The 26,714-nt window shown below is 59.5% G+C and overlaps 1 protein-coding gene across 1 annotated transcript; it reads right to left on the reverse strand.

Moving 5' to 3' along the window:
- Positions 1-2,580: 2,580 nt before the first annotated feature.
- SDC1 (syndecan 1) lies at positions 2,581-26,470 on the reverse strand. The gene is made up of 5 exons (XM_045884151.3): positions 26,105-26,470; positions 7,428-7,509; positions 6,006-6,484; positions 4,860-4,986; positions 2,581-4,726 (listed from the first exon to the last, which is right to left on the reverse strand). The coding sequence occupies exons 1-5, from the start codon at positions 26,168-26,170 to the stop codon at positions 4,557-4,559; spliced, it is 924 nt and encodes a 307-aa protein (XP_045740107.2). The 5' UTR covers positions 26,171-26,470; the 3' UTR covers positions 2,581-4,556.
- Positions 26,471-26,714: the final 244 nt, after the last annotated feature.

Here is a 26,714-nt window from a genome sequence, read left to right on the forward strand (position 1 = left end):
ACGGTGCCTTGGAGGTGGGAGCACGGCCCCGCACTCCTCTCTGCACGGGGGCCCCCTGCGGACCCATTTCCCCAGATGCTGCTTGGGGTCCACCTACCAACAATGCCTAGCCTGTCCCTTCTGCCGCCCGTTACCCTGCCCCCACCCTGTGACGGGCCGGCCCAGAGGACCACCTCAGACTCCACTGGAGAAGCACACCTGGGGGAGGGCAAGGTGACGCCCAGCGAAGTGGGGACAGGCCTCTACAGGTTCTGCCAGTTCTCCCTCCGAACCAGCTCTCAAAGCCAGCCCGTCCTCCCCATCTCTCTACTGTCCCCGGCCTTGGCCCCAAATCCCTCTGCAATTCCCAGAGCTGCTCCTCAGAGACCCTCAGAGAAGTTGCACGTGACTTTCACCACATCCCATCGTCACCTCTCCCCACACCTGATTTCATCCAACGGCAGCACCAAGTCTCCCGAGGTCTCCCGAGTCCCTACTTTTAGCCAAAGCCGTGCCTTCCACCTGGAATGCCTCCCCCTGACCCTCCCCGGCCCCGTTTGAGAGGCCTCTGTCCTTCAAGACCCAGTTCCAGTGCCACCTCCAGGCACCTCCCCTGACCCTGGCGCCACGCTGGGTTGGGTGCCCACCTCTCCCCAGCAGCCCACACCGAGCCCCTGGACCGCGACACCCCTGAGAGCAACACTGCGCATCTTTGTTCTGGAAGTGCAAGCACAGGGTGAGACTGTGAGCCGGAGAAAAACCTGAGACCAAACAAGGCAGAAAGTGCCATTTATCTTTTTTTTTTTAAGATTTTATTTATTTATTTGACAGAGAGAGACACAGCGAGAGAGGGAACACAAGGAGGGGGAGTGGGAGAGGGAGAAGCAGGCTTCCCACGGAACAGGGAGCCCGACGCGGGGCTCGATCCCAAGACCCTGGTATCATGACCTGAGCCAAAGGCAGACGCTTAACGACTGAGCCACCCAGACGCCCCTAGAAAGTGTCATTTAAAGCAGAAACCGGCTTAAAGGAAGAAGGCAACACCATCAATGTAAGAGAAGATGGCTCATTAGTTTAGAAAATAGCTCGAAAGCACTCTTGGTAGAAAATTCCCCGAGTGCCCCATCCCCACACAATGCAAGGACACATGGCCAAGCGACACATGGCCAGGCGCATAGGAGCGCGATGGGAAGGTGAGGAGAAAAGGAAATAGCGCTCAATTGCTCCATCCCCAGGAGTGGGGAGGGAGAGTCTTGGGAAAGCAGAAAAGAGGGGAGAAGCAGGTCAAGGTCATGGGGAGTAGGGCAGCAAGCTGAGGCCTGAGAAGGAAGAGGTAGAGAAATTCCTTGAGGCTGGGGTGCCCGAGGAACTTGGAGACGCTGTGTAACCCCTTCACATTGCAGCTTTCTCCCTCTTAGGCTCCCTGTAAAGCCGGCTTTATGGCACCACCCTGTACCATCCCGTACTGGTGGTGCCCTCAGGTCGGGGTGACCCCGGCAGGGGCTCAGAGCGGGGAGAGCAAGAGAAGCTCTGGGCAGTGGCACAGCTTTGCCCTTTGGAGAGGACAGGAGCGGGCGGCCCGGGACAGTGGGTCCTGGAACTTTGCAGGTCCACGTGGAAGGGCCATCAGCCCTCCTGGGTCCTAGTGTCACCTCAGTGGGTGCACAGCCGGCTGCGGGCTCAGGGGCCAGGCTGCCTGCTTCCGGAGCCCAGCTCCCCTGCTCACGGGCATGCAATTGTGAGAAGCTGCTTCCTTCCTGGGCCAGTTTTTGTCTGCGAAGTGGGCATGACAACAGTAGCGTGGTCTCAGAGACGGGTTAGGAGACGTGGGTAGCGGAGGAGATAATCCAGGGGTGGTGTCCAGCAGCATCTGGCCCATAGTGAGCTCAGTCAGAGTAGGAAGTTGCCTATTCTACAACCGAACCTTCACTGTCCAGACCAGGGCTGGCAGAAAACAGGCATTAGGGGTTTTTGATGTTGAACAAATGAGCAAGCTAAGGACTTTTGTCTCAGCCTCCAAACCCAGGGCCGGAGGGGCGGCTGCCAAGGGCCCCAGGCAGGGAGACCTGCCACGGAGGGGCGGCTGAGGGGCCGGGTGGGCGTCAGCAGCCTGGACGGGACTCTGAGTAAGGGGAGGGCAGCCAGACGCCCTTAGAACACTAGGCCTCCTACAGTGCATTACACGTTTTCAACCTCCAAAATTTTCAATGTCGTTTTTCCTTAATATGTAGACATTTTTAGGCTTTTAGCACTTGAGACCGGCTGCTGGTGGACTTTCAGGAGTTGCAGGATGATGAGCGCACAGAGTAGCTAGCAAACTTTGAGTTGGTAGGGAGCCCTCACACGGTAGGGAATGATCTAGAAGGAGAGCAAGAAGGATGGGCTGGGCAGGAGACAGACCGAGAGCCCTGGGAGGAGGTGAGATGACAAAGGCCAGACCCAGGGCAGAGGGGGACACAGCCCACCCTTACAGCACAGGGCCCAGCCCTAATCCTGCTGCTCTTCACCAACCAATAGCACAGCCCAGAGCCAGGCTCCCTCCAAGAAGAGGACAGGGGAGGGCACGGCCAGGCCAAGAAGAGACCCAAGCACCACCACAGCCCAAAATGACAAGTGCCGTTTATTACAATTACACAAATGGGCCCAGCCACAGGCTCGGCGCCATCCCAGGGATGAGCAGAGATGAGCAGTCACGGACCCCTTCCCCACCCTTCTCCCCACACCCTCCCCCCGCAGTCACATCCAGTCACACGCTCCGGGCAGAAAGTCCCAGTATGGAACACAGAGCACAGCTTCCCTTCGCTTGGCGGTGCATCGCTCTGCGTCACGACGGCCCCCCTCCTGGAACAGCCAACAGAGCGGCTGGAAAGGTCAAATTAAATAGGCAAGCACAGGGGCTCCCAGGAGGGCTGGGCTGGGGGCCTCGGGTCCTTGCAAAGGTGTGAGGGGAGGTCCGTCCAAGGTGTCTGAGAGGCAGGCCTTGGCTCTGGGCCGCTGGGGGGCCAGTGGGGTCCGCCGAGGCTGGGCTGCAGCCGCCACAGCCTCTCCAGCCAATGAGGAGACAGTGCTTCGAGCTTGGCAACACAGCAATTTCTATCAGGCCTTCTATAACCTTGGCTGAACCTGCTGACCTTCGGAAGAATTTTAGCAAAGACAAAAAAAAACGAAAAGCAAACCAACCAGAGGGACTCTGACCCCAGAATCCCTCCTCTTGGGAAAGATAAAGGCACAGAGTTTTTGGCCAAGTTTCCCAACTTCATCTGTGTTTAGAGAAAGGGCTGGTCACGTCCACACGACCAGCACAGACAGAAGAAGCAAAGGGCAGGAGAGTTTGCGTGACTACTTTATATTAAAGTTTATTACATTTGGAAAATCTACTGTACAGGGAAAAACCCATTGGATTAAGTAGAGTTTTGCCAAAAGCAAAAGACTATCCCTCTTTGGAACATTCCTGATTCCAGCCCAGGGCAGGGCCACCGGAGCGAATCGAAGGTGAACCTGGTCCTGCGTGGAACAGCTCCACGCCGGGTGTGTGCCAAAGCCCCTCACGTCACCTTCTGGAAGAAAATGACCCCCAGAGGCATTTTCTGGGGCACCCAAGGCAGGGCTCAGTCTACGGGAGACTCTCTCTGGGCCCACTGTCCATCTCCCGCCCCACAGTCCTCTCTCCTTGGTCCCTGGCCAGAGGTGCCAGGATTCCATTCTCCCATAGCTCCTCTGCTTTACAGCAGCCTGGCCACGGCGGCGGCCCACGGCCACAGCCACGGCCACGGGCACCGCTGCTCCAGCGGCGACTGCCCATGGGCAGCCCAGCCCCCGGGCCACCCGGCAGACATTCCATACCCTGTTGCACATGTGAGTGACAAACACAGAGACAACACACATACTAGGCCTGTATGTTGGCTTCCAGATTTGGTTCTCCTAGTTTAAAAACGAAAAAAAAACAAAAACAAAAAAACAAGTCTGAACCCTGATGCTGTCTCCTCGCTGTAGATTAGGGGAAGCAAGACGGGGGTAACCGAATCAACTTACTTACCTCAGGAGTAACAAAGTCTACTGGGCTACGAACAGAGAAAGTAGAGGAAACATGTGCAAAAACAAGTTGTATCTAAAGGAGACCCCCCCCCACCCCACCCCCGCAAAACAATGTGAATCCGATGGAGCTCTCAACTCCTCTCCCCGCCCCTCGGGGATGGAAACGCCCCCAGATCGGGGGTCTCCGCCAGCAAGTGCGACAGACGTGCCAGCCCCCAGCCAGCGGGCCCATCCAGGGCCAAAGCGGCAGGGTCCCCTTCCCCTCCAGAGTTGGGCCTGGGGCGGGGCTGCTCCAGGTTGGGGAAACGGGAGTCAGGAGATGCCAGGCGCTGGCTGTGGTGGAAGGGTCACACGCGAGAAAGCCCCTGCGCCCAAGTGTCCAGGCAGAAGTCAGAGAAGCAGCGTCGAGAGCCCCCAGCGCACCCCGGGGGTCCGCGGGCAGGGCGCTGGGGGGCTGCCATGGCGGCAGGGCCTGCAGTTCTTCATGGAAGAGACAAGCGGGGGCCTAGCGAGTGGCAGGGGGAGGAGGGGCGCGGTCCCCGTCAAGCGTAGAACTCCTCCTGCTTGCTGGGCTTCTGGTAGGCTCCACCATTGGCTTGTTTTGGCTCCTCCAAGGAGTAGCTGCCCTCGTCCTTCTTCTTCATCCGGTACAGCATGAAACCCACCAGGCACACGGCGAAGATGAGCCCCATGAGGCCTCCAGCGATGACCCCTGTGGGGGGCAGGGAGGCCGGGGTTAAGCAGCAGTCTCCCCCCACACCAGGCGGGGCCCCCAAGGCGGCCGTGGTCAGCCCCGCTCCAGGGACAAATACAGCCCCCCTCCTGCCCACTCGAGAGAAACTCACCTCCCAGCACTTCCTTCCTGTCCAGGAGGCCCTGTGAGGCCTCGTGGTCCACTGGGGGCTGATTCCGCTGGTCAGGCTCCACCGCCGTCCCGGCCATGTTCTCCCCAGACAGGTCGAAGGTGAAGTCCTACGGGGGGGCAGGGACGGTCTCAGGCTGGGGTGGGCAGCAGCATCCAGTTTTATTTCCAAACCCAGAAGCAGCTCGGGCCTCCCTGGTCACCACCGCCACCAGCTCAGACACACCTAACGCAGACCTCCTGGACCCCCAAAGCCAGGCACCTCTCATCCTGTCACACCAGACCCTGGACTGTGGCAGAGATATCACATCAAGTGATACAAGACACATGTATTTATATAAAGACAGATAGGGGGACACCTGGGTGGCTCAGTCGTTAAGCGTCTGCCTTCGGCTCAGGTCATGATCTCAGGGTCCTGGGATGGAGCCCCGCATGGGGCTCCCTGCTCCGCGGGGAGTCTGCTTCTCCCTCTCTCTGCCCCTGCTCCCCCACTTGTATGTGCATACGCAAACTCTCTTTCTGACAAATAAATAAAAACCTTTAAAAGAAAAGAAATACATTCATTTTAATGTAAAGTGTAAAATTACCATGACTATAAGATAGAAAGTTAGACCGGGTAGAACTTTTATACTTGCTTGCTTAAGTTTGGGAAGCCCTCTTGCAGGCGATCTTGAAGGACTTTTTTTTTTTTTTCCAAGATTTTATTTATTCGACAGAGGGAGAGCACAAGCAGGGGGAGCGGCAGGCAGAGGGAGAAGCAGACTCCCCGCTGAGCAAGGAGCCCGATGAGGGACTCAATCCCAGGACCCTGGGATCGTGACCTGAGCAGAAGATGAGCAGAACGCAGACACTCAACCGACTGAGCCACCCAGGCACCTTGAAGGACTCTTTTGCTCTGGTCTCCTACTTAGTCTGCCCTGCTCTGGGCTCGGCCCTGGAGGCAGGGGGAAGGTGGGACCTCGTGGCCCTGTGTTCACGGTGGGGGATGCGGCATGCTTACAGGACACGGGCTTGGGTGTGCCCGATGACCGAGCCAGTGCCGCTCAGCGCCACGCACTGTGCTTTCCCAGGCAGCGGCGGCCACCCCGAGTGGAAAGAAACACAGACGACGGCAGCGGGGGGCCCTCACCTGCTCCCCAGAGCCCTCCCCTACTGGGAGCTGAGTGGAGACTCCATCCTCCGTGGCCCTCTCGGTGGCAGAAGGACCTCTGTCCTCCACACTGGGAGTGTGAGGGTCCAGCTGGCTGGGTCCCGCCGAAGCCGAGGGCTCCTGGTGCTCAGGCTGCATGTCCCTGTGGGGATGGGAGGTGGCCGGGCCCTGGGCCGTGGTGGCTCTTGCTGTCGATGGCTGGTGAGTGGCTGGGTGCGGCGTGATCTCACTGGGTGGGCGGGTGGCCTCCTTCTCCTGGTCGGTGAAGCCAGGCTCCACCTCGGCCACGAGCACCGCCTCTCCCTCCCCAGGCGCCTCTCCCGTGGGCAGGTCGGAGGTGGAGGTGGTGGTGTGGCCTCTGCCGGTGGGCTCTGGAGCTGTGGGCACGGCCGTCAGAAGCGCCACCTCCTTCCAGGTGGATGGGGTCTGCTGTGACAAGGTGATATCTTGCAGAGCACCTGGAGGCCCAGAAGCAGAGCTTGTTGGAGCGGGGAAGGCCTAGAACATCTAGACCGGCCAAGCTCATGCGGTGAGGAAGGCCTGGACGAGGACCTGCACTCTGCTCCCAGGCCAGCACCGCAAACCCTTTTGTGCAAAGCTGTTTCCCCAGGGGACAACTAGAGGAGGCGAAACTCCGCTTTGGAAGACCGACGAGGAAAGCTGCCCTTCGCTGCTGCACGTGACTGGGGAGAGTGCGGTCTCGGGAGCCATGACACAGCAAGGCCGTCTGGGAAGGAACATCCCCAGTAGCTGCTGAAGCCCGCTCCCTGGGTGGGGGCAGTCTCAGGAGCCCGAATGCCTCGTCCCTGGTACACACACCTCTCCGGTCCCCTCCCTGTTCACCTGCCCTCCCCCCAGAAAGGCCCAGCGCCCCCAAGGACAGAGGCCTGTGTCCTACCTTCCAGCTCCCAGGCCCCTATCTCGGCCACTTTCCCCACAGATGGTCTTGACCCTCTTCCAAAATCCTGCTCAAGAGCACCTCCTCTGGGAGGCTTCCCTGATCACCTCCCACTCAAGGACTTCACTCCCCCAGGGAAGGGGGAAACAGGAGAAGATAAGGGAATATTTATGGAAGAGCTACACCCCACCAGGCTCTGTGTTACCTTACAGCTCCCAACAATCTTATGACGTCAAGATATATTCCCATTTTACAGATGAAGAAATAGAGGCCCGGAGAAGTCCACCTTTCCAAAGTTTGCCCAGGGAGTTAGGAGAATACGAGCCCAAGTCTTTCTGCAGCGGACAGCCCCTGGGTCCTCCTGGAACCCCAACATTCACTCCCTCAACCCATACAGGTCTTCTTGCAGCATGGACCCATTCTCTTTCCTAGCATCACCCTCCAGACCCAGCCCTGGGGGCTGCCTGACCGCCATCTTGGGGGAGGCCCTCATGTCAGCTCACCTGCACCGGAGCCAGAGAAGTTGTCAGAGTCATCCCCAGAGGCATCCTGATCTTCAGGGGGCACATTGGTGGCCACAATTTGCTGGAAAAGGATCAGAAAAGGGTATGAGTGGAGGCTTGGTCAAGGCCCTGCTACTCTGGGGTCCCTGTCCTAGACGGCTGAGTGAGCTCCCCACCACACATACACAGCACAGGGAATAAAACTTTGTGGCTGGCTCCGGGACCCTCAGCTCAGGGCAGCCCTCTGGTCCCCCACACGCCCCCGAATGCTAGGACGACACAGCCCTACACCAGGTGGTGGGGGTGCAAAAACACACCAGAGAGGGCAGGGCTCTTGCCCCAAGAAACGCAGTCTGGTAAGGGAGCCCCAGACCTCTTAGAAGAGCAGCAGAAGACGCCATTACTGGGAAGAGAGAGACTGTGGCCCCAATGGGACCCTGTCAGCTCACCCTACACTGAAAATCAGGTCCTGGGGCCATTGGCCAGGGAGCTTCAGCATCCAAGACTGGGGTTTTCTAGAGCCCCAGGAACAATCCCCCAGTGACCTGACTCCCAAGAGGTGCTCTCCAGGCATGCTGGGCACCAGGGTACGGACATCGAGGGCCTCACAGAGGGAGAGGTCAGGGATGGGTGCGGGACATGCCCACACAGGACAGCCCAGGCCTGACCACCGTGTTCCTTCCCATACCTGGCCTGTTTTCTCATCCACAGGAAGGACTGGGTCCAGGCCCCCTTGGGGAAGGAAGGACAGAGTGCCCATTAGGCCGGGGACAAATGAGACTGATCTCAAAGAGGCCCTGCACTCGGGAGGCACCGACAAACGGGCTAGGGGCCTGGTGGGGACCTGTGTGCAAACGGCTGTCCCAGAACCCTGCCTGCGCGGCCCAGCTCGAGAGGCCGCTGGGGCCAGAGGCAGGAGCTGCACCTGCCGAACTAGTGAGCGGGCCCGGGAGGAGGCAAGTGACGGCACACACAGCCGAGCAGCCTGCACAGAAGCCTGCAGCAGGGCGATGTGGGGGTGTGGAGGGCTCCCCAACGCTAGTTCCAGAACGTCAGTTGGAGGAGGGAAGACCCAAGAGCCAAGTGGCAGAAAGGGTAGCGATGAGTGTTCTGTTCAGCAGCAAGTGAGTTCGTGACACGCCCACCTCTAGAGGGCCCCGATGTCAGAGGCCCGAACAAAACGTGAACAAAGAGGTTCAGAGCACACGGGGTTAGAGACCCCCTGACCTGGGCCACTTACTAGCTGAGTGGCCCTGGGGACATCACTTAACCTCTTAGGGCCTCAGTCTCTCCATCTGTAAAATGGGGACAGTAGTTAATATCTACGTGCCAGGCCCGTTGCAAAAACTCCCTGGGCACTCCCGCAGCAGCCACTGCGGTAACTCGGGGAGTGAGAGCTGCTCAGCATGGGTAAGAGGGTTCTGGTGCCTGCTGGGAAGAGGTGGGATGGAGGTGCTGGAGTTTCAAGGAGAGGCAGGACGGAGCCAGGTCAAAGGAGACCCAAGGCTGGGCTCCAGGGTGTGAGGCCTCCTCAACCCAAGAGGCCTCGCTGGGTCCTGGCCACAGGCCACGGAGTTTCACTCTTGAGTGGAGCAGAGCAGGGAGGGGACAGACAAGACCTCTGGGCTCCTGAGGATGCCTGTGGCAGAGCTGGACCAGGTGGAGGCTCCGCATCCAGGGGTTCAGGTCAGAGGGAAGCTTCTGACACATATAGAAACCACCAGGCTAGAAATACCACTGAGCTTCCTCTGAAAGTACAAAACCCAAACTCTACCTCTCCCCCTACCCCCAAGAAAAAGGTTCTGGCCCCAGAAGGGCCCGTCTGGGCTCTCGTGGCCCATGTACATGAACTGGCTTAGTCCCTGCCCTCCACCTGCGCCTCAGGCCACATCCTGCCTACACTGTCCCCAGGTGGTGCTTCCAACACCTGTCCTGTCTCCACAGAGCTTCGAAGCTGCCCCTCACCTCCCCTAAGTCTCTGTACCCTTCAGGAGCAAAGAATACTACTCACCAGGCAGGCACAGAGTGGGGACCCCCACCCCAACACGCTGCCATCCCAGGCCCACAGGGCAGCTTGGCAGGGGGCTGGGGGGGGAGACACAAGCATTCAGGGGACCCCCACCCACCCACACTCCCTGAGACCCCACTTCCCCTCACCCAATGCTTCTGCCCACCCTCACCGTTCCCAAGGAGGCCCTAGGAGATGAGCAGAGCACCTCCCCCAATGCACTGCCTCCGTTCCTTGGTCCCTTGGAGAGGATGCTCAACACGGAGCAGGTCAGGGCTCCAGCCAGAGCAGCCTCCGAGGCACCGTCCTGAGAGCCCAATCTTCCAGAAGCAGCCAGAGTCTGGGGCCCAGGCCCTGTTTCACAGGTGAGTGGAGGCAGACACCGAGGAGGCTCAGCCTCTCACCTACCCCGAGAAGCCCCAACAGGTTAGCAGTTTCCCAAGAAGGGGGACTCTTTCATCACCAGATAAGACTGTGAATCTGCCCAGTCCCTAAAAACAATTTGTTCCCTCACCTCTGCTCAGCTTATCCCTCTGCGATCTTGTTTACACAACAAGCTCTTAAGCAAACGCTTTCTCTGCTGAAACCAGCTCCCTGGCCTCAGGGCAGCCCCTCCCCTCTCAGGGCTGGGTCTCCAGCTGGGGAAGGGCTGCAGTGACCTCCAGATCCCCTCCGGCCTGAACCTTAGTGAGGGCCTCAACTCCCTGGAGAGGAAATCAGCAGAAACTGCTGAGTCTGAACTTGGATCACTAGTGCCAGATGACTCTGGCATTGTGGGGTGAGACTTCCGGTTTCACTTAGGCAGCTGTGCTAAGAGCCTGTGGTCAGCTGCCCCCATGGCCTCCTGCGGGGCTCTCCGCAGCTGTGCCTCTGCCCTAGGTCCCTCGGAGACCACCGCGTGGCCACAGCTCAGGGCTGCTCGGGGACAGGTTGGCCCAGCGTGGAACCCACTTCAAGCAGCCTGGGAAGGTAAAGGAAGGCCATTTCACACCTTGAATGGGGCTCTTTAACCTCTGCAGAGTCCCAGGAAGCTCAGCTTTTCATCTAACACCCCAAAACCCTTGTAGTAAGATCTAAACATTTGCACATTCGGTTTGCTCAAAGTAAGGGCCAGTCTGCTGCGGAGCCTTTAGAAGCCCACCGGCCTAAAGGGCCAAAGCCAGGTTTGGCTCCAGTGGAGGGCGGGGGTCGTGGGGCAGACACATGGAGGCTGGGGGACAGGGCGTACGAGAGGAGCTTAGCCCATCTCCATCTCGGCCACCCTGGGCTGCTGGCCACACTCGAGCTGCGTGGCAAGGACTGAGCGAGGGGACCTGGGGCCAGGGCTCCAGCAGAGCAGGGAAGAGGCTATGAGAAACTGAGGCATTCTCCAGCGCTGGAAACACTTTCTATCCCTTCCACCTTTACCCTTCTATTTGAGGCAGGCAGGCCTGAGATTAGCATCTGGCAGATAAGGAACTGAAACAGACAAGTTGAGGGACTTGCCCAAGGCCACGGGGTGTGGGTGCACATGCTCCCTTCACCTACCCAGCTCCCCACCCCCAGCCCCGAAAGACCCCCTGGCTGACCCATCTGGTTTAAGGTGCCTGTCTGTGCTTCTGCAGCACATGCGTGAAGATGCCAATCTCGTCGACGCAGCCACCGGCCCCGGAGCCCCGGGATGAGAGTGTCACAGAGTAAGAATTCCTGACCCCTACCCCAGCAGCCGAGGGGACCAAGGTGCCAGCCCCCACCTCACAGCTGCCGAGGGCTGGGAGTCTGCATCGGGCTGCTGCCGGCCAATCCCAAGAACAGATTGGGAGCCTGTGGGCAGAGGGCCGGCGGAGGAGCCTCAAGGAGGCAGAGCCTCGAGCCAAGCCTGGCAGGCTCCCACCCTGCACTGGCCATAGACAGGGCCACTCTCCTGGGCAACGTCCATCCGAGCAGCCGCCTCGTGCTGGCTGGCCGAGAGGCCTGAGGCCGTGTGGCAGCATCCCTCCAAGCAAGGCACCTCAGGGACAAGAGCTCCATGGTAGGGTCACAAGTCAGGATAGCGAGGGGACATTTCAGAGAGCTTTGATTGAGGATGGCGGACCCAGGGGCTTCTAACTCCGGACTAATGGAAGAGGCTGCCTATCCACCTGCTTCCTGGACTCCCGCCACCCCATCAGCTGCAGCCAACAGGTCCAAAGACCTGTGGTTTCTAACCTACACCCTGAGTCACTAACCATGCGTCACCTGCTGCCTGACTTAAGTGATGGATAAAGCACGGATCCTTTAGAAAGCATTACTGAGTTCACAGGACTGTGTTATTCTCTCAACCAACACACTGCTAAAAGTACAATATCGTGTAAGGAGGTCACAGACTGACAACAAACAGGGTCCTTGACATCAAAACTCAGGGGATCACCATCTAGGGGCTTTGGAGGGAAAAGACGTGGTCTGGTCTGGTCCTGGCAAGCTCCCAGGGCACACAGCCAGGAACCCCACTTCAGACTTCCAAAAGGGTGGCTGGGGCACAGAGGGTGACTCTCCAGGGGACACTGGGGCTGGGCCTTGAAACCCCCCAGGCAGACCTGGAGAGAATAAGACAATGCTTAGCCCCAAGTCACTAATCTCGGCAACGGTGGGAACCTCAGGAGTGTGGCAGGCTTACACATCCAGCAGGGAAGAAAGTTTAGGTATCTGGTGATCGTTATTTGTCCCAGTGGGACGACAAAGCCTGGGCTGCTGTGGTAGGAGACAAGTTACTGAATCCACAGCCCTCCTAGTCTCGAGGAAAGCCAAAGATAAAGGGGCTGGCCACAGCTTTTCCTAAGCAGCCAGCCTTGGTGCTGGCTCTAGGGCTATTGACCGGAGGGGCCCTCAACTTGCTCCAGGAGCCCAGCTGTGGGGTCAAAAGGCAGGTGGGCCCCACAGACATGCCAGGACAAACACCTATCATTCCCACCCACTGAGATCCCACGAGGTGGCAGACATTCTCAGGAGGGTGAAGAGATTCATATTTTCTTTAGAAATTTTTACCCCCTCAGTTTCTTGGTCAGATCTATGGAACTAAGGGAACTAGGTTGATTCCCTGCCCCAACACACACACACCCCCCTAGAGTTCATAACTCTTGGGGCCTGAGGGCTCAGAGCTACAGAACCCAGCCTTTACCCCCCACCTATGCATCAAGATGCCAAACTGACCAAAGGGGACATTCAAACCATTGCCTTTGTCCAGGCCAGGGGCTCTCTTTCTCAGGGTCCCTGTAATCTCCAGGAGACAATCAGATATGAAGTCTTCTGAGCTCCATCCCTGAGGCTGATTGAGTGGGTCTGGGGCAAAGGCCCAGGGCTCTGATGTTGAACAAAGCCCCCGCTCCTGTAGGTGGGATGCAGACTATACTTGGAGAACACTCATCTGGACAGGAAAACGTCTAGCCCGGAGTTGCCCCGGACCTGGGCACTGGGGCAGGCAAACCCCTACAAAGGTCCCAAGACCCTCACTCAGGTCGTGTTCAAGGAAGAGTTACCAAATAGCAACAGAGCCCCATAAACAAGCCCTAGTGGCAAAGGGATCCAAGATGGCTCTGGAACATTCTCTGCATTTCTGATGCATCCACTCTCTGCAAACAATACACCACAGCACCTGCCTGTTCTGCAAAAGAGCCTCACCGGGGAGCCGAGGAAACCCTGACCTTCCAGAGGCATGGGCCCTCCGACTGCTAGCAACAAGCAGCAGGGGACAAAGCTGAGCCTCCATCCAGCCTGCCCTGCCTGCCCGGGGCTGCAGGATCTCCACGGTATCTTAGGCCTGAGGCACTGACCTGGCAGGAGGAGCGGGGTCTCTCAGCCCACGAGGTAGGGGAGCAGGGGCTGCAGAGCCTCACTGCAGTCTCTCCAGGGCACCTGCCTGCCCGAGGTGGGGGGATGGAGTGGGTGACAGCTGGGGGGGGCGGGGCAGGGAAGAGAATGTTGCAGAACACGCAGCCCCACTCCTGTGGCTCACCGAACACCCTGGCACCCTAAGGCAGTGGGGTTTGTGACTGTTTTCCTCGTCTAGGGCATCATTTGTCCCCCCTCCCTTAGCCCTGGCTAACATGGCCTAAGCACAGACCCGAGGGGCCAGGCAGGTCAAACCCAAAGCATCCTGGATCCAGGGTCTCAGGGAAAGGACCGGAGCCAGGGCTGGCGGGGCAAAGAGCCTGAGCAGGGTGGCTGCCCCGGGGCACGTCTAGTTCTGCTCCCTTGCTGGGGGACCTGCGCAGCTCTCTGCCTCTCTGACAACAGAAGGGGCTTGGCCAGAGTGCCCGAAACTCCCTTAGTGCTCTGACAGGCTAGGCTAGCCGGTGGGAGCAGCAGCCCCAACTCCTTGTCAGGGGGGCCACAGCGGCACAGGGGTGACACGGTGGCCGCAGACAGCCACGCGGGGTAGAGGGAGGGGCAGGACTACGGGCCAGGGCCTAGGAAGTCTCGGGGCTCCCTCCTGCCCCAGGCTATCCGAGTGGTGGCAGATAAATCCCTTTCTCTCCGGAGGCTTCTTTCCTCACTTGGGAGCTGCCAGGGAGACGTGCTTACGATGCCGAGAGGCACCGATCTCCCAGCTTTGGCCTCAAGACCCTGAAACCTCTCCCACTGAAGACACTCCCAGGAGGTGGGGGCCCCACCAGTGCCTCAGAGCTGCCTCAGCATTTCCGGCCTGACAGGCACAGTGATTTATCAGCTCGGTGTCTCTCTACCAGAACCCAGTCAAGCTGGGACTTGCAGAGGGCGTGATGGGCCTGGCCCAGGGCGGCAGGGGCCCGGGGCACGGCAGCTGGGTGACAGGGGACTTATCCTGCCTTCACCCTGAGCAGCCATGAGGGCCCCAGGGCCCCAGCCCCCATCAGCACTTCCACCGGGAGGAGCATCTTTCAGGGTACCACCCTCCCCCACCTTCCACACACACAACCCACCCGAGCTGTCCCCACCCGGCCACTCGGACACGGGCCTCACCGTGTGGGGGACTCCAGGGCAGGGCTGGGGTGCAGGGCGGCATCCACACCGGGCTCGAAAGCCCCTCCGCAGTAGCATCTCCCACTGCACTAAGTGTTGGCCTTTCCAGATGGGAAACCTGAGGTCAAGGTCGCAGAGCCCTTCGCCCTGGCCCATTCGGCCTATGTCAAGTACCCGGAGGGGACAAGGCTGCCTTGAGGGAGAGAGGATCCTGGCAGCCAGGGCCAGACCCGATGCCCAAGCCAGGTCAGGGCTGCCACAGCACCCCCATACCCACCCCTCCCCAGAGCTGGCACCCGCCTCACAGCCCACGTGCTGAGACTCGTCTCAGAACGGGCCCAGCTGAGGGCTGGGTGTGGGGCCGCAGAGCTGGAAGACCAGTTCCTCGGCTTCCACCCCCCGTGCCCTCGCCTGCGAGCGCCCTGGGCTGGGCATTGAGCAAGGCTGCGCAGCCTGGCCCAGCCAGCCTTTGTGGCCGGGGCTGCCCTGGGAACCAGATGAGGGCTGGCCAGGGGAAAGTCACCAAACCCAACACCAGGAAAACCTGGTTGTAGCCTGGGCTCCGTTCCCAACTTACTGGATGACCTTGGACAAGACACCATTTCCAGTTCCCCATCTGTCCAATGAGCGACGGCAAGGGGGCTCCTAGTTCCCAGTCTACGGCTGGGAAGTCAAGGCCGGGCCTTGAGGGGCAGCCAGGTGCAGCGGCCACAGCAGACCCCCACCCCCAAGGGGTGCACCACAAACACGGCGCTCGGTGCAGGGAGGACCCACCGTGGCTAGTGGGGGGAAGGGCTCTTGATCACAGGGACTGGGGGTCATTGCTCTCAGCTTCCCAAGAAGGGTTATGGCCTAGGCAGGATGCTGGAGATGTTCCAAATCAAGGGGACTCTGGGATAGCAACTGGCAACCCAAGAGGACAGAGGGAGCAGCTGAGGCCTCCAGAGCCTTGTGCCTCCCCAGCCCTGGCTAACCCAAGACCGCTAAGACCAGAAGCTCAGTGTAGGGTTCCCCAACCAGCCCTCCCAGGGGCCCCTTGCACTGCTCTTTAGCTGGCCTATCTCCAGATTCCACCAGGCCTGGGGGCCTGACACCTCTGGCAAATGGGCTTCTAGAGATACCCTCCCCCTGCTCTGTCTAAATAAAGTATCCTCAGGTTTCAGAGAGGCAGAAACTTATAGCTTTGGACACACCTGCAAACCAGTCAGGGCTCCAGCTGTGTATGCAGGGAAGGGAGCCCTTCATCAACCAAATTTACCCAATCGATGTCCCTGCAGTTGCAGAGCATCCCCATTAAAATGCCTCTGGGAAGGCTAGCCAGTGCTAGTCACTCTCTAGTACTAGAGTATAAAGCAGCTCTATACGGGGGAGGGGCTCACTCTGGAAGTGGGGCACTGTGGGTGGGTAGGAGCTATGGAGGATGGGAAAGGATTACAAAAGAGAGGCTGGGCGATGCCAAGACCAAATTTTTTAACCTGTGTCAGAATACGGTTGCCAGCCAACCCCATACCCAAGAAAGACTAACTTGCCTTTGTTCCCACTTTGGGGCTACGGATGTACATGGCTTCTCCTCCCACATGCAGAAGAATGGGCTAGCCTGGGAACCTGCCTCTGGGATAAAGTACGATTCAGACTGACTAGGCATTGAGGCTGCTAGAAGCCCAGACAAAGACACAGGAAGGGCAGAGTGTCCTTGAAGGAGTCCCCTGGGGGTACCATGGCAGAGTGGAACTGGGAGTTTGGGGCCTAAGGCAGCTAAAGGGAGACTGTGGATGCAGCCCCAGTCTTAGGAGCTCGGAGGCACCAGGAGAGGGAGAGTAGCCCTAACTCCATGCCCAGGGCTCAGGGACAGTCAGGGGTGCAGGAAGAACGTCAGGCTTTAACGTGGGCTGGGGCTTACTCGAAAAACAGAAATCCCCAAATTAGGCCTTCAGGAAAAAAAAATAGTTACCACAGCGAATATTTATTGTGCACAGCGTGCCAGGCACTAATTTAAGCACTTTAGCTGAATTAATTAATCTTCACAATAATCTTAGATTCTAGGACCATATCCATCCTCCAGATAAAGAAACTGAGGCAAAGGGGACAAGTTGTTAGTCCCAGGGCACACAGTCAATAAAGTGCCAGGGAGAGGGTTTGCGACCCGGCAATCCAGCAGGCATGCCGTCAGCCACCCTTCGGTGAGGGCCAAGTGGCTCTCTTACCCTCAGGAAGAGCCCTCATTTCCGTGGGAGGTGGCAAAAGGGAAAGTGCAGAAGGAAGGACCACAGAAGTGGGGCCTTCCCTCCGCCCCAACATCCTGCAGCCCAGCCCAGCGCCTTCTCCTGGGCGACCTTCAGTCTGCAGTTCTGGGGACAAGCCACTGTCACCCCCGCCCCAGTCTGCTCAGCTGGCCTGAGCCCCTGCCCAGGGGCCCTGGTGTCCGGCCTCCTCCCACTGCCCATCGGCCCAGCCCACACCGCCTCGCGGTCAGGAGCTGGCCCCTGGCAGAGGCTCAGGCAGAGGCGAGCGGAGTCTGGCCTGCCAGTGAAGGTTCCAATTTCTGAGAAGCGGCAAAAGCCCTGTTTTCAGACCCTATGATATCAGCACACTGGAGTAAGACCAGCCGGCCACTCACATGAAGTGACGACATGCCCAGGCCAGGTCAGACTGTACTCCCTCCCCCAGTCACAGCCACCAGGGGCTCTCCCCAGGGGACCCCCTACACAGAGTCAGCCCCCAAACTCCCCCAGACGTGCTCCTCTGAGCCCAGGCAAGGAAGAGGCTCTCACTCATGCCACATACATTACTTCCTGGGATCTTGTCCAAAGCCCTCTGAGGCAGACGAAAACCCCCAACTTACAGAAGAGGAAACTGAGGCTTAGGGGCAGGTGAAGAAACATGCCTGAGGTACTCCCTGGGTAACTCCATGTCCGGTGCTCTTCCCAGCCTCCACCTGCCCCAGTCCCCAGGGACACTCACCTATAGATCCCACCTGGCCTGCCCGGTCCCACAGCTTCAGGACCCCAGGACCTATCCCAAAAATAGGCAGACCCAAGCAATCAGGCTCAGGCTGTTGCCATCACACTGGGAGGAAAGGTGGACCAGGGTATCCCCTGGATGCCCAGCCCCTGGGTAGGGGTCTCGAAGAATGGCCCTGTTCTGCAGCGAGTTGGAGCAAGGGGGTTCGTGAGGTCACAGGTTCTCTGTTCCTCACACAATTGCCAAGACCAGGACCCAGACCTCAGCTCAGGGCCTTCCCAGGACCTTACAACAACCAGGATGACCCCAGGAAAACGTGGCAACTATGCTCCTCCTCCAGACCCCCAGAGTGCCTGTGGGGGGCGGGTAGAGGATGCAGGGGCAGAGTCTGAGGAGCTCCCTTTGCCGAGGTGTGCCCATTCTCCTAGCCTGGCCCACTGCCAGCTGGGAGGTCCTGCTGCCCCGACGGTCCCCGCACGGCACCTGGAGGAGGTGCGGTCCCCACACACGGCAGCGCGGCGCCCCAGCAGTTCTCTCTGGGAGAAGGCGGAGTGACGTCAGCCTCTGCCACAGTCTCGGAGGCTCCCAAAACACCCGCAGCCTGGGGCCCTGTGAGCCCAAACCTGATCACATATCCGTTGGGGACACTCCCCAGAGATGGGACTCCAAGGCCCCAGACAGTCTCCCGGGCAGCAGGGATGCCGACACAGTCCAGGCCCCGAGCAGGCAAGCGAGGCCCCGGGCATCAGTGGCCACCGTGGTGCAGGTGGCCTGGAAACAGCAGTCCTCAAGGCCCCCAGGGCCGTGCCGGGTCTGGGGCGGATGAGCGCACCTTGGCCCTGCAGAAGGTCCCTCCTCGCCTCCCCACATTCCACCCACCCAGGGCCAGGGGACCCCCAACGAGGGCCGGCATGGCCACAGAAAGTGCCAGGCAGCCCTAAGTGGGAAAGACAGTGAATTCAACATCGTTGTGGTGGGACAGGTCTCTTAACACCGCTGGAGATCCGCGGTGCCCGTGGACGCTCCCAGAGCAGGACTGGCCACTCCCACTGGCCCCATCAGGGCACCACCTCCCCAGATACTTCCCACGGCCAGAAAATGACCTGCAAGCTGAGGTCTGAGCTCCTGATTAGAAACTGCTGAGGGATTCTGGGATGAACCCTGTCTCAGTGAATGACCTTTACTGTCCCGGCCCCTCTGGCCTGTCTGCACAGACCAACCCTCCCGTCTGGTCCCAGTCACAGCCACTCTCCCTTGCATGTGCCCCCGGACCAGGCGTGGACTGCTCCCCACCTGCACAGGGCTACGTACACGGCAGGTGCCCAGGCTCTGGGCTTTAGATCTGGTCAAGCCAGGGAGGGCTCAGGCCCCTCAGGGAGTGAGGCAGCCGAAGCGGAGGGAGGCCCTGCCCAGACGCTCACCAGTCCTGTGACACAGTAGAACATCACGAACACCCCAAGGCAGGACAGTCACCTTGGTTTCTTTGCCCCCTCCCCCCATTTCACAGATGGGCTCACTGAGGCCAAGACAGGCCCTGACACAAAGCCACTCAGCAGCAAAGAGGAGGGGCCGGGGCTGGAGACCAGGCAGCAGAGCCTTAGTCAGCCCCGCTGGGCTGCTCCCCACCCCAGGCCTGGCACTAGTGGGGTCACGGTCAAGACTGGTTGTGCCAGTCACCACGACTGTGGGCCTGGCACCGTGACTCAGCTGACAAGCGGAGCGATGAACACGCCCGCCCGCCCCACTGCCCCAACCTGCCCGACGTGGCTTCCGTTCCTGCTGCTGAGCACACCCGGGGCACATGGCCAGGATGCCTGGGTGTGGGCAGAGAACCAAGCGTGACCTTGCCCAGGGTCCTCTGTCCACTTCTGGTTCCCACACTGAGCTCTAAGTCCACCTCCTCCAAGCAGCCCGCCCTGCCCTCTGCCCCCACAGGTGACTCCTCAGGCAGTGAGTGTCCCTTCAAGGCCCCAGAAGAATAACAGCAGAGGCCTAAGCCCCTGCCAAGTCCCCCACTGCCACCTTCACCCTCCCCGAGACAAGGTCACTCTGCAACCACGTGGCCATCAGAGTTGAAGAAGGGGACGGAGACACCTTGAGCAGATGGGAGAACTGAGGCGCAGAGAGCCAAAGACCTGCACAGGCCAGTCAGGGGCTAAGCCGGGACTCAGGAAGGACAGGTGTCCCAGCCGCCCTGCTCTGTAGGAAGAACTCCCCAAGACTTCTAACACCAGCGACGGAGGAGCATCAGAGCTGCAGCTGAAGAGGGAAAAGTCCACGGGAAAGGGAGAGAGAGAGGAAGAGCGCTTGCTGGCTTCTGAAGAGGAAGCTGCAGACAGGTGGAAACCAGGTGCCCCCCGGAACAGACCAGCAGGAAGGCCCAATAGGGAAACAGAGTCAGGACCCCCAAGCAAGGCTCAGGTGTAGCTGCAACCCACGCTACGGGTCCACCACCCCCCACCTGAGCGTGCACGCACACACACACACGCGCGTGCACACACAGCCTCTGGCGGGGCTGCACCCCCCAGGTGAGTCACAAGGCCAGAGGAGAAGTAGCCTCCACATATGAGCAGGCAGCCCTCGGAGCCACAAACAAACGCCAGGAGGACAGAGACCCCCAAGGAGCTCCAGAGGCAGAAAGGGGTGCATCTGGAAGCCTCCAAACTCATGAGTCACAGGAAAGATCACTGGGCAGACAACGGAGTCGAGGAGCAGGTCCAGCCACCAGCCTTCCACTTTTCTGGCCCGTGGTCCCAAGCCCCAAGGTTGCCCACTGCACTCCCTGCCCCCATAAGCCTGCCTCCACGCACTTGCGCCCCTCCAGACCCCCTGGCTCCCCAAACCTGCACAGCAGGACAGGAAGCAGGACACTTTCCAGAGGAAGCGTAGCACACCTTCCCTCAGGCCACCCCCATCACCGGCTCACTCCTCTGGGCCCCAGAGCACTGAGCTGACTAGGTTCCCCTGTCTCAGGCCCAGAAATACAGAGGACCTTCTAGAGCCTCCTCCCCACCCAGTGTAAGCTTCATGAGGACAGGCCGAAGCAGTGCCATCACGCGGACAGAGCTGGCCCTCCCAGAGGCTGTACGGGACGCTCCCGTGTCTCCTGGATTGGAAGTCACACAGTTGCCGAGGTGACCTGGGCGCAGGGTCTTGCCTTTGGGGCCTCAAACGGGCCTCCTTGTCTTGCGGGATACGTGCCTGCCCTCCCTCGGCACCATCAGGGCACTCCCAGCCGGCTCAGAGGGAGGTTCCAGAAGGCACACTCCCATCTAAAGCCCCACGTCTGCTGGAGCAGCTGAGAGGGAAATGACACCGTGCTGAGTCTGTTCCAGGAGCAGGATCTTGGCGCCAAAAGCCTTCTTTCCACAGACTCCCTTAATCCCATTCCTTCTCTCTAGACACATTTAGGCAGGCCCTCGGGGTGGGGTTGGGGGTGGGGCGGCTTTCAACCCAAGCCTCCAAAATGGGTTGCTGAAAAGAAGGAAGAAATCAGGAAATCGTTTGTTCTGTAAAACTAGCAGGGTTCCAGGACTAGAAATCATTGAATGCCCAGTTCTCACAGGGTTGCTCCTATGGCAAGAGTGAGAGCGGGAGGGGGCCAGCAGGGGAACCCAGCACGGGAGCCAGGAGTCCTGGGTATCTGGTCACCTGGCTGGTACCACGGTGCCTGCCTCCCAAGCTTTAAAACGGTTCTACCAATTCCGAAGATGTCTCCCCCGTGCCTAAGATGAAAGTCAAGGGAGACTGCTGCCCTGGGGACAGTCACCCCATCAGGCCACTTTGCACCAAGCCAAGGACATATGGCCCCTGCATGGGCATCAGACCTGGGAGCATGTCCTACCCTGCTCTCATGGGTCCCACTGTTTCCTGACCTAGGCTCTGTCCCTGAGCCATCAGGTGAACCCAACCCAAGCCGAGGATGTTGGCCAATGCTCAGGCCAGCTCAGCCCAGCCCACTGCCCCCTCCATCCAAAACATGCACACCCACGGTTCTCTGGGATGGAACAGCAAAGACCCACAGGGCCTCGCAAGTTTCAGGCAGCCTCCTACACCAGGCTTCACTGCGGAGACTTGAGAGTCCATCAATTCATTCATGCCATACACATATGCCCTGCATAGGTACAAATCCTGGTTCTTCCACATCGGCCCCTTGGCGGGGCTCACTGCTATAGGTCTCATCCACAAAAGGAGGGCAATGACATATCTCGTAAAGGTTTGGGGTAAAGATGAAATAAGAATGTAAGGAAAGCCCCGAGCGCTCGACAGCAGGCACTCAATCAAAGGGACCTGTAATTCTATCGTTAGCTCCCTTTTCCTCTGGCACTTTCACTTCCGAACACTTTCAAGCGCTCATTATGAAAGGAATATGCAAATGACAGAAAGAGGACAGGGAGAACAGGTATGGTATCCGCTTTTCAGAGGACATTAAGACTTGGCAGTGAAGTGACTCACCCAAGATTACACGGTAAATCAGTGGCAGGGTTGAGACTTGGTCCTGGGGCTCTACTTAATCCAAAGCTGTTTCTGGCCTGCCCAACAGCATGCGTGCACTAAGAAAGATGCCCTTCGATCCAAATAAAACATGGTGAAGAGATGGAGACAGGACCCACGCTGAGAACAAGGGCCCTTCCAGTTAAGATTTACAGCGACTTAGCCTCACCAGGTCCAGGCTACCTGTGACTAGCGAGTCGCTTACAACTCAAGCCAGATGGAGGAACTCAGAACATGGGGGTCATCAGGTGCCTCCTCCCAGAGGTCCTTTACACCTGTTCCCCGAGGGAGCCTGTACGCACTTCCCTTGACAGCCTGTTATCCTAGGTACTATCGGGGATACTGCAGAGGTCCCAGCTGGGTCCACGAACGCACAAACCACACTTGTCACAGATCATGAACATTCCTCACAAGCGAAACTCTCACTCAGCACCGAAAACTCATGTCTTAGCAATCGTTCGCACAAATCTGATTAGTGTCTTAGTACTGCTGGAGGAAAGTGCAAGTTAGAACTGAGCAGAAAAGCTGCTTGCTACACTTCGGCCCACAGCTATCAGAGCTGGAGGGAAAAAAAGAGCAAGCCAGAATTCAAACGTACCAACCCGGGGGCACCATGCACAAGGGGCAAAGTGGTCTTTGGAGTTCAACAAACCCAGGAGATTAAATGCCTAACGTAACACAGCGACAACAGTGAGGACCCCGGCATCCCCAGATTAGATTATGCTTCATATTCTTCTGTTAATAAAGGAGGGAAAAGAAATACTGCAGAGTCCTGCCCAAAGTGAGAATAATTTGAGGTTAATACGGATTCTTAGCTCACTAAGAAAACCTGGATACCAAGGATACCTCATTCCCAAGGGATTTCAGAATCCAAAATTCTGCAGTAGGGAACAGTCCTCTATAAAATACGACAGAACTCAAGCTTTTCACTAATTCTTTCCAGGCCCCTCTTCTTTCTCATCCCTCTCCCCACCAGCCTCGGTTAATAAGGTTTTATTGGAACCCACCATGAGCCACAGGTAGAGACTTAAACCAGCTCCACCCTCCTGGTGGAGCTGAAGCCAGGAGTGACATCACCTCGAGAAGGCTCCGAGCCCAGGAGGAGGCAGTTAGCGCCTCCCCCAGCCCCCACCCATTCTGCCAGGCCTTTGGGAAATGTCTCTACTAGCCCCCGTAATTAGGGCAAAAAGGGATTTTATGCCTTTCAAGAAAGAGAAAAGGGAAAGAGAGGAAAACAGCAAATAAGTATTCCAGAACAAGCAATTTTTCTGGCATGGAAGAAACAAAAGGCCACGGGAAACACACACAGAAACCTTTTTAGACAAACCTGTTCTTGTCTCCTGGGAGTTGTTTCAAGCAACCTTCTGCCCTAGCAGCCTTCCCTTGCCCAAAGTCAGGTGCCCAGGATCACGCCCTACCTCACTGGTCCCCAGGGGGGTTCTGACCTGCTTCCCACTGGGACCAAAGTGAACCCTGAGAGAGGACCAGATTTCTGCAACCTGTAGACACCTCCTATTTCAGGCAAACCCCACTGCCTTATTTCTTTTAGGAAGGGGGGAGGGGAGGGTACTTTATGCCACTTTATGTCCCCACTTTTAACCCAACATGGACACCCACTGTAAGAGGGAAAAGGCAGGGCCAGGAAAGAGAAACTTACCTTTATACTTTATAAAAGAAACTACACTTTATAAAAGAAAAAGGAAAACCTGAGCTCCAAGCCAAGGTCTGACTCCAAAGCTTAGTGCTTTCAGGCTCCACTCAGCCACCCCCTCCAGGAAGCCCTCTCACCACCATATTCTAATGAGACTCCCTCCTTCCTCCCCTCCCCCTTGAGACTCAACTGCCTCCCAGTCCTGTCTCCCTCTGTAATGTGTCAAAGTTCCTAGACAAGATATAATGCCTCCTAGTGCAGCATCTGCCCTTACCCAGTACACAGGAAACCCTGGGAAACACGGGCCACAGAGAACCTCGCATCCCATCTGCCTCGGCCATGGCAACAGGCACGCTGGGATGCCAGCTCACGAGAATGCCAGCCTCCACCAAGGTTGGCAAAAGAACCACCACCCCCACTCCTCCTGATTCTGCTGCAACTAGGTGGAGAGCCCCACCTCAGCAGTCTCTGCTGAGGCCCAATCTTGGGCCTGGAGAGTGCGCAGCAGTCAGGTAAGGCCACATAGGCCACGGCAGTAAGGCACACACCTCCACTCTCTTCTCCGGGGTATTAACTACAATTCAAGGCACAATCTGAGTCCCACAGAAGCTGCAACCCTAAAGAGAGAAGCCAGACCGGCACCTGGGTGGCTCGGTCATTAAGCGTCTGCCTTCCCTTAAGGTCATGGTCCCAGGGTCCTGGGATCAAGCCCCCATAAGGCTCCCTGCTCCGCGGGAAGCCTGCTTCTCCCTCTCCCTCTCCCTCTGCTTGTGTTCTCTTTCTCACTGTGTCTCTCTCTGTCAAATAAAATCTTTAAAAAAAAAAGAGAGAGAGAGAGAGAGAGAGAAGCCAGATGCCAACTTCTTGGACCTGAAAGCCAGGAATGCACTAGAGATGGAGCTCAGAAATCCTACCAGTCCCCATGGCTCCCCCAGATTTGCACCCTCCGCCCCCCACCTCCAACTCATCAGCAATTCAAGAGGCATCAGGGACCCTGTTCTGGACTTCAAAATACTTCCAGACACAACAGTCGCCTGGAAAGCAGGGAGGGCACTTCACAGATGAGCCTGGAAAATACCTCACCTGAGCCAGACCCTATAAAATACCCCACAGCTCTCAATAGCTGGTAGCTTCTATTACTGTACACGGACCTGATTCCAGACGGTCGGCATTGCTCAGACTTGTGCAGATGCCACATTATCAGGGATAGACCCGGCACCTCCCCCCGTCCCCGGCCCCCATCCGTCTCTGCCCACGTGCCTCCCTAACCAAGAGCTAGGGAAGTCGAGCGGTCCAGATGTGGTGGCGAGAGACCGCCACTTCCGGAAGGGGAAGAGCCCCCCCCCCGCTCCGTCCGCACCTCCCCTCTCCATCCCCGGGGATAGCCGACCCAGCCCGCGGGGAGGGCCCCGGGGCTCCGGCAGCGGGCGTGGGGGCTGGGGGTGGACGTGGACACGCTGCGGCCAGCGCTGACACCTGGCGGCCGCCCAGGTCCCGGCCCACGGCAGGGCCGGCGCTGCGGGGCGGTTCCCAGGAAAGGGTTACAGGGGCCGAGAACAAAGCGCCCCCATTGGGGAAGGCGGGCTAGCGGACGGCGGCGGGGGCGGGAGATCACTTTCTGGGGGCCCTCGGGATGCTCTTTGTCGGCCAGGTCCCTCTTTAAAGGGGGACCCACCCCTCGCCAAAGGTGGACGCTGGAGTCCTACCCAAAGGCCTCCTCCCCCAGCCACGGGCTCCACATTTGTCCCTCTTTCCCCCCGGCTTCACTGGGCGGGCCAAGGGACCCGCCTTCCCTCCGCGCGGCTCCAGCACAAAGCCAGGCCGGGGGAGGGGAAAAGCCATTCCGGGGTCCGCTCGCGTGGAAGCCACAGCCCGCGCCGGCCGTGCCCCGCACCGCACGCGCCCCTCCGCGGGCAGCACAACTTCAGCAGCCCCAAACTTGGGTTCCTACGGGGCTCCGGTGTTCGGGGGCCAACTTCCCGGAACCTCCCGCTGCCAGCTCGGCCCGGCTCCCTTAGGGCAGCCGACGCGAAGCCGAGGGCCCCACCTCCGCCGCCACCGCGACCCCCGCGCAGCCCTGGCCCGAGCTCCTCTGCCAACGCGCCGGCCCCGCTGCGCCCAAACTTGCCTCCGCCGAAGGGGCCGGGCGCCCGGGCTCGGCGAGTCTGCTTTAAATTAGGGTCAGCGGGCGGGGCGTTGTGGCCGCGATCACTGCATCTTCCCGGGTCTCCGGCGGGGACCCCGGCCGCTGCGGTGCCTGGGCTGGCCGGGGGGCAGCCGGCGACCCCGGGCGCCGCCGCAGGCTGGCGGGCTCCGACGCACGTGGAGCCGGTTCACATAACTGAGCGCGGGGCCCCGGCGCAGGCTCCTCTCCGCGGGGCGCCCGAACCCCCGGCCCTCAGCGGCGGAACCCGCGCGGCGCCCACCGACGGCGGAAGCAATTGAGGCGGGAGCCCTGGTTTCGCGGTCACAGTCCCCGGCCCGCCGGGCTAGCGCGGGAAGGCAAGTCCCCGCTTCCCCTCCCCCTCCACGTGCCGCCCGCGGCATCGGCGGGTCTGCGAGCACCGGCTTCCCGCCGCTCCCTGCCCGGCCCCGGGCCGCACTCACCGGGAGAGCCGGCTGCAGGCGCAGCGCCAGCGCGCAGAGCCAGAGCCAGAGCGCCGCGCGCCTCATGCTGCCCGGACCGGCGGCGGGAGCGCGGCAGGCTGCGGGGATCGGGGCGGCGCCGCGCGGCACGGACTGCGCGGGGCTCCTGGCCGGCTCCGCCGGGTCGTTGCGCTCCGCACCCTCGGGCGATGCCCCGCGCGCAGCTGTCCACGGCGAGGGCTGCGAGACCCGCCGGCTACAGTCCGCTCTCCACCGCTGGATTCCTCTCCGCTCGGCTCCGCTCGGCTCCCGGCCGCACCTCTCCCGCCGAGCTCCGCCTTATAATAAACCCACAGGCCCTTAGCCGTTGCAAAAACTAGCCCCCCACCCCCAGCTCGCCAGGTCTCCCGGCCAGCCCCAGTCCCCACCCCCTAGGACCCCGCCTCCTGAGCCACCCAGCCCGGCCCCCTTGGAACGCCCCACCCCCGGTATCCTGGCCCCGCCCCCAGCCCCGCCCCCTCTCGCCCCGCTGGGCAGAACCAAGCCTTCCTCCGGAGCAGTGGTCCCCACAGGCCGTTGTGCCCGGCGTTTCAGCTCTGCTGCTCCTGGGTGGCGGGGTCCCGGGCGCACC

Source organism: Mirounga angustirostris, unplaced genomic scaffold, assembly GCF_029215605.1.
Source record: "Mirounga angustirostris isolate CCGP_5_RB_7025 unplaced genomic scaffold, mMirAng1.0.hap1 SCAF_10, whole genome shotgun sequence".
NCBI classification, from domain to species: domain Eukaryota; kingdom Metazoa; phylum Chordata; class Mammalia; order Carnivora; family Phocidae; genus Mirounga; species Mirounga angustirostris.

Excerpts from the sequence above, each read along its gene's own strand:
- SDC1 (XM_045884151.3), bottom strand. The coding sequence starts at position 26,170 with ATGAGGCGCGCGGCGCTCTGGCTCTGGCTCTGCGCGCTGGCGCTGCGC. Across the intron at positions 6,485-7,427 it reads CTTCTCTGGCTCCGGTGCAG|GTGCTCTGCAAGATATCACC; the intron begins GTGAGCTGACAT and ends CTGGGCCTCCAG. Across the intron at positions 4,987-6,005 it reads GGGAGGGCTCTGGGGAGCAG|GACTTCACCTTCGACCTGTC; the intron begins GTGAGGGCCCCC and ends GCCCCCCCGTAG.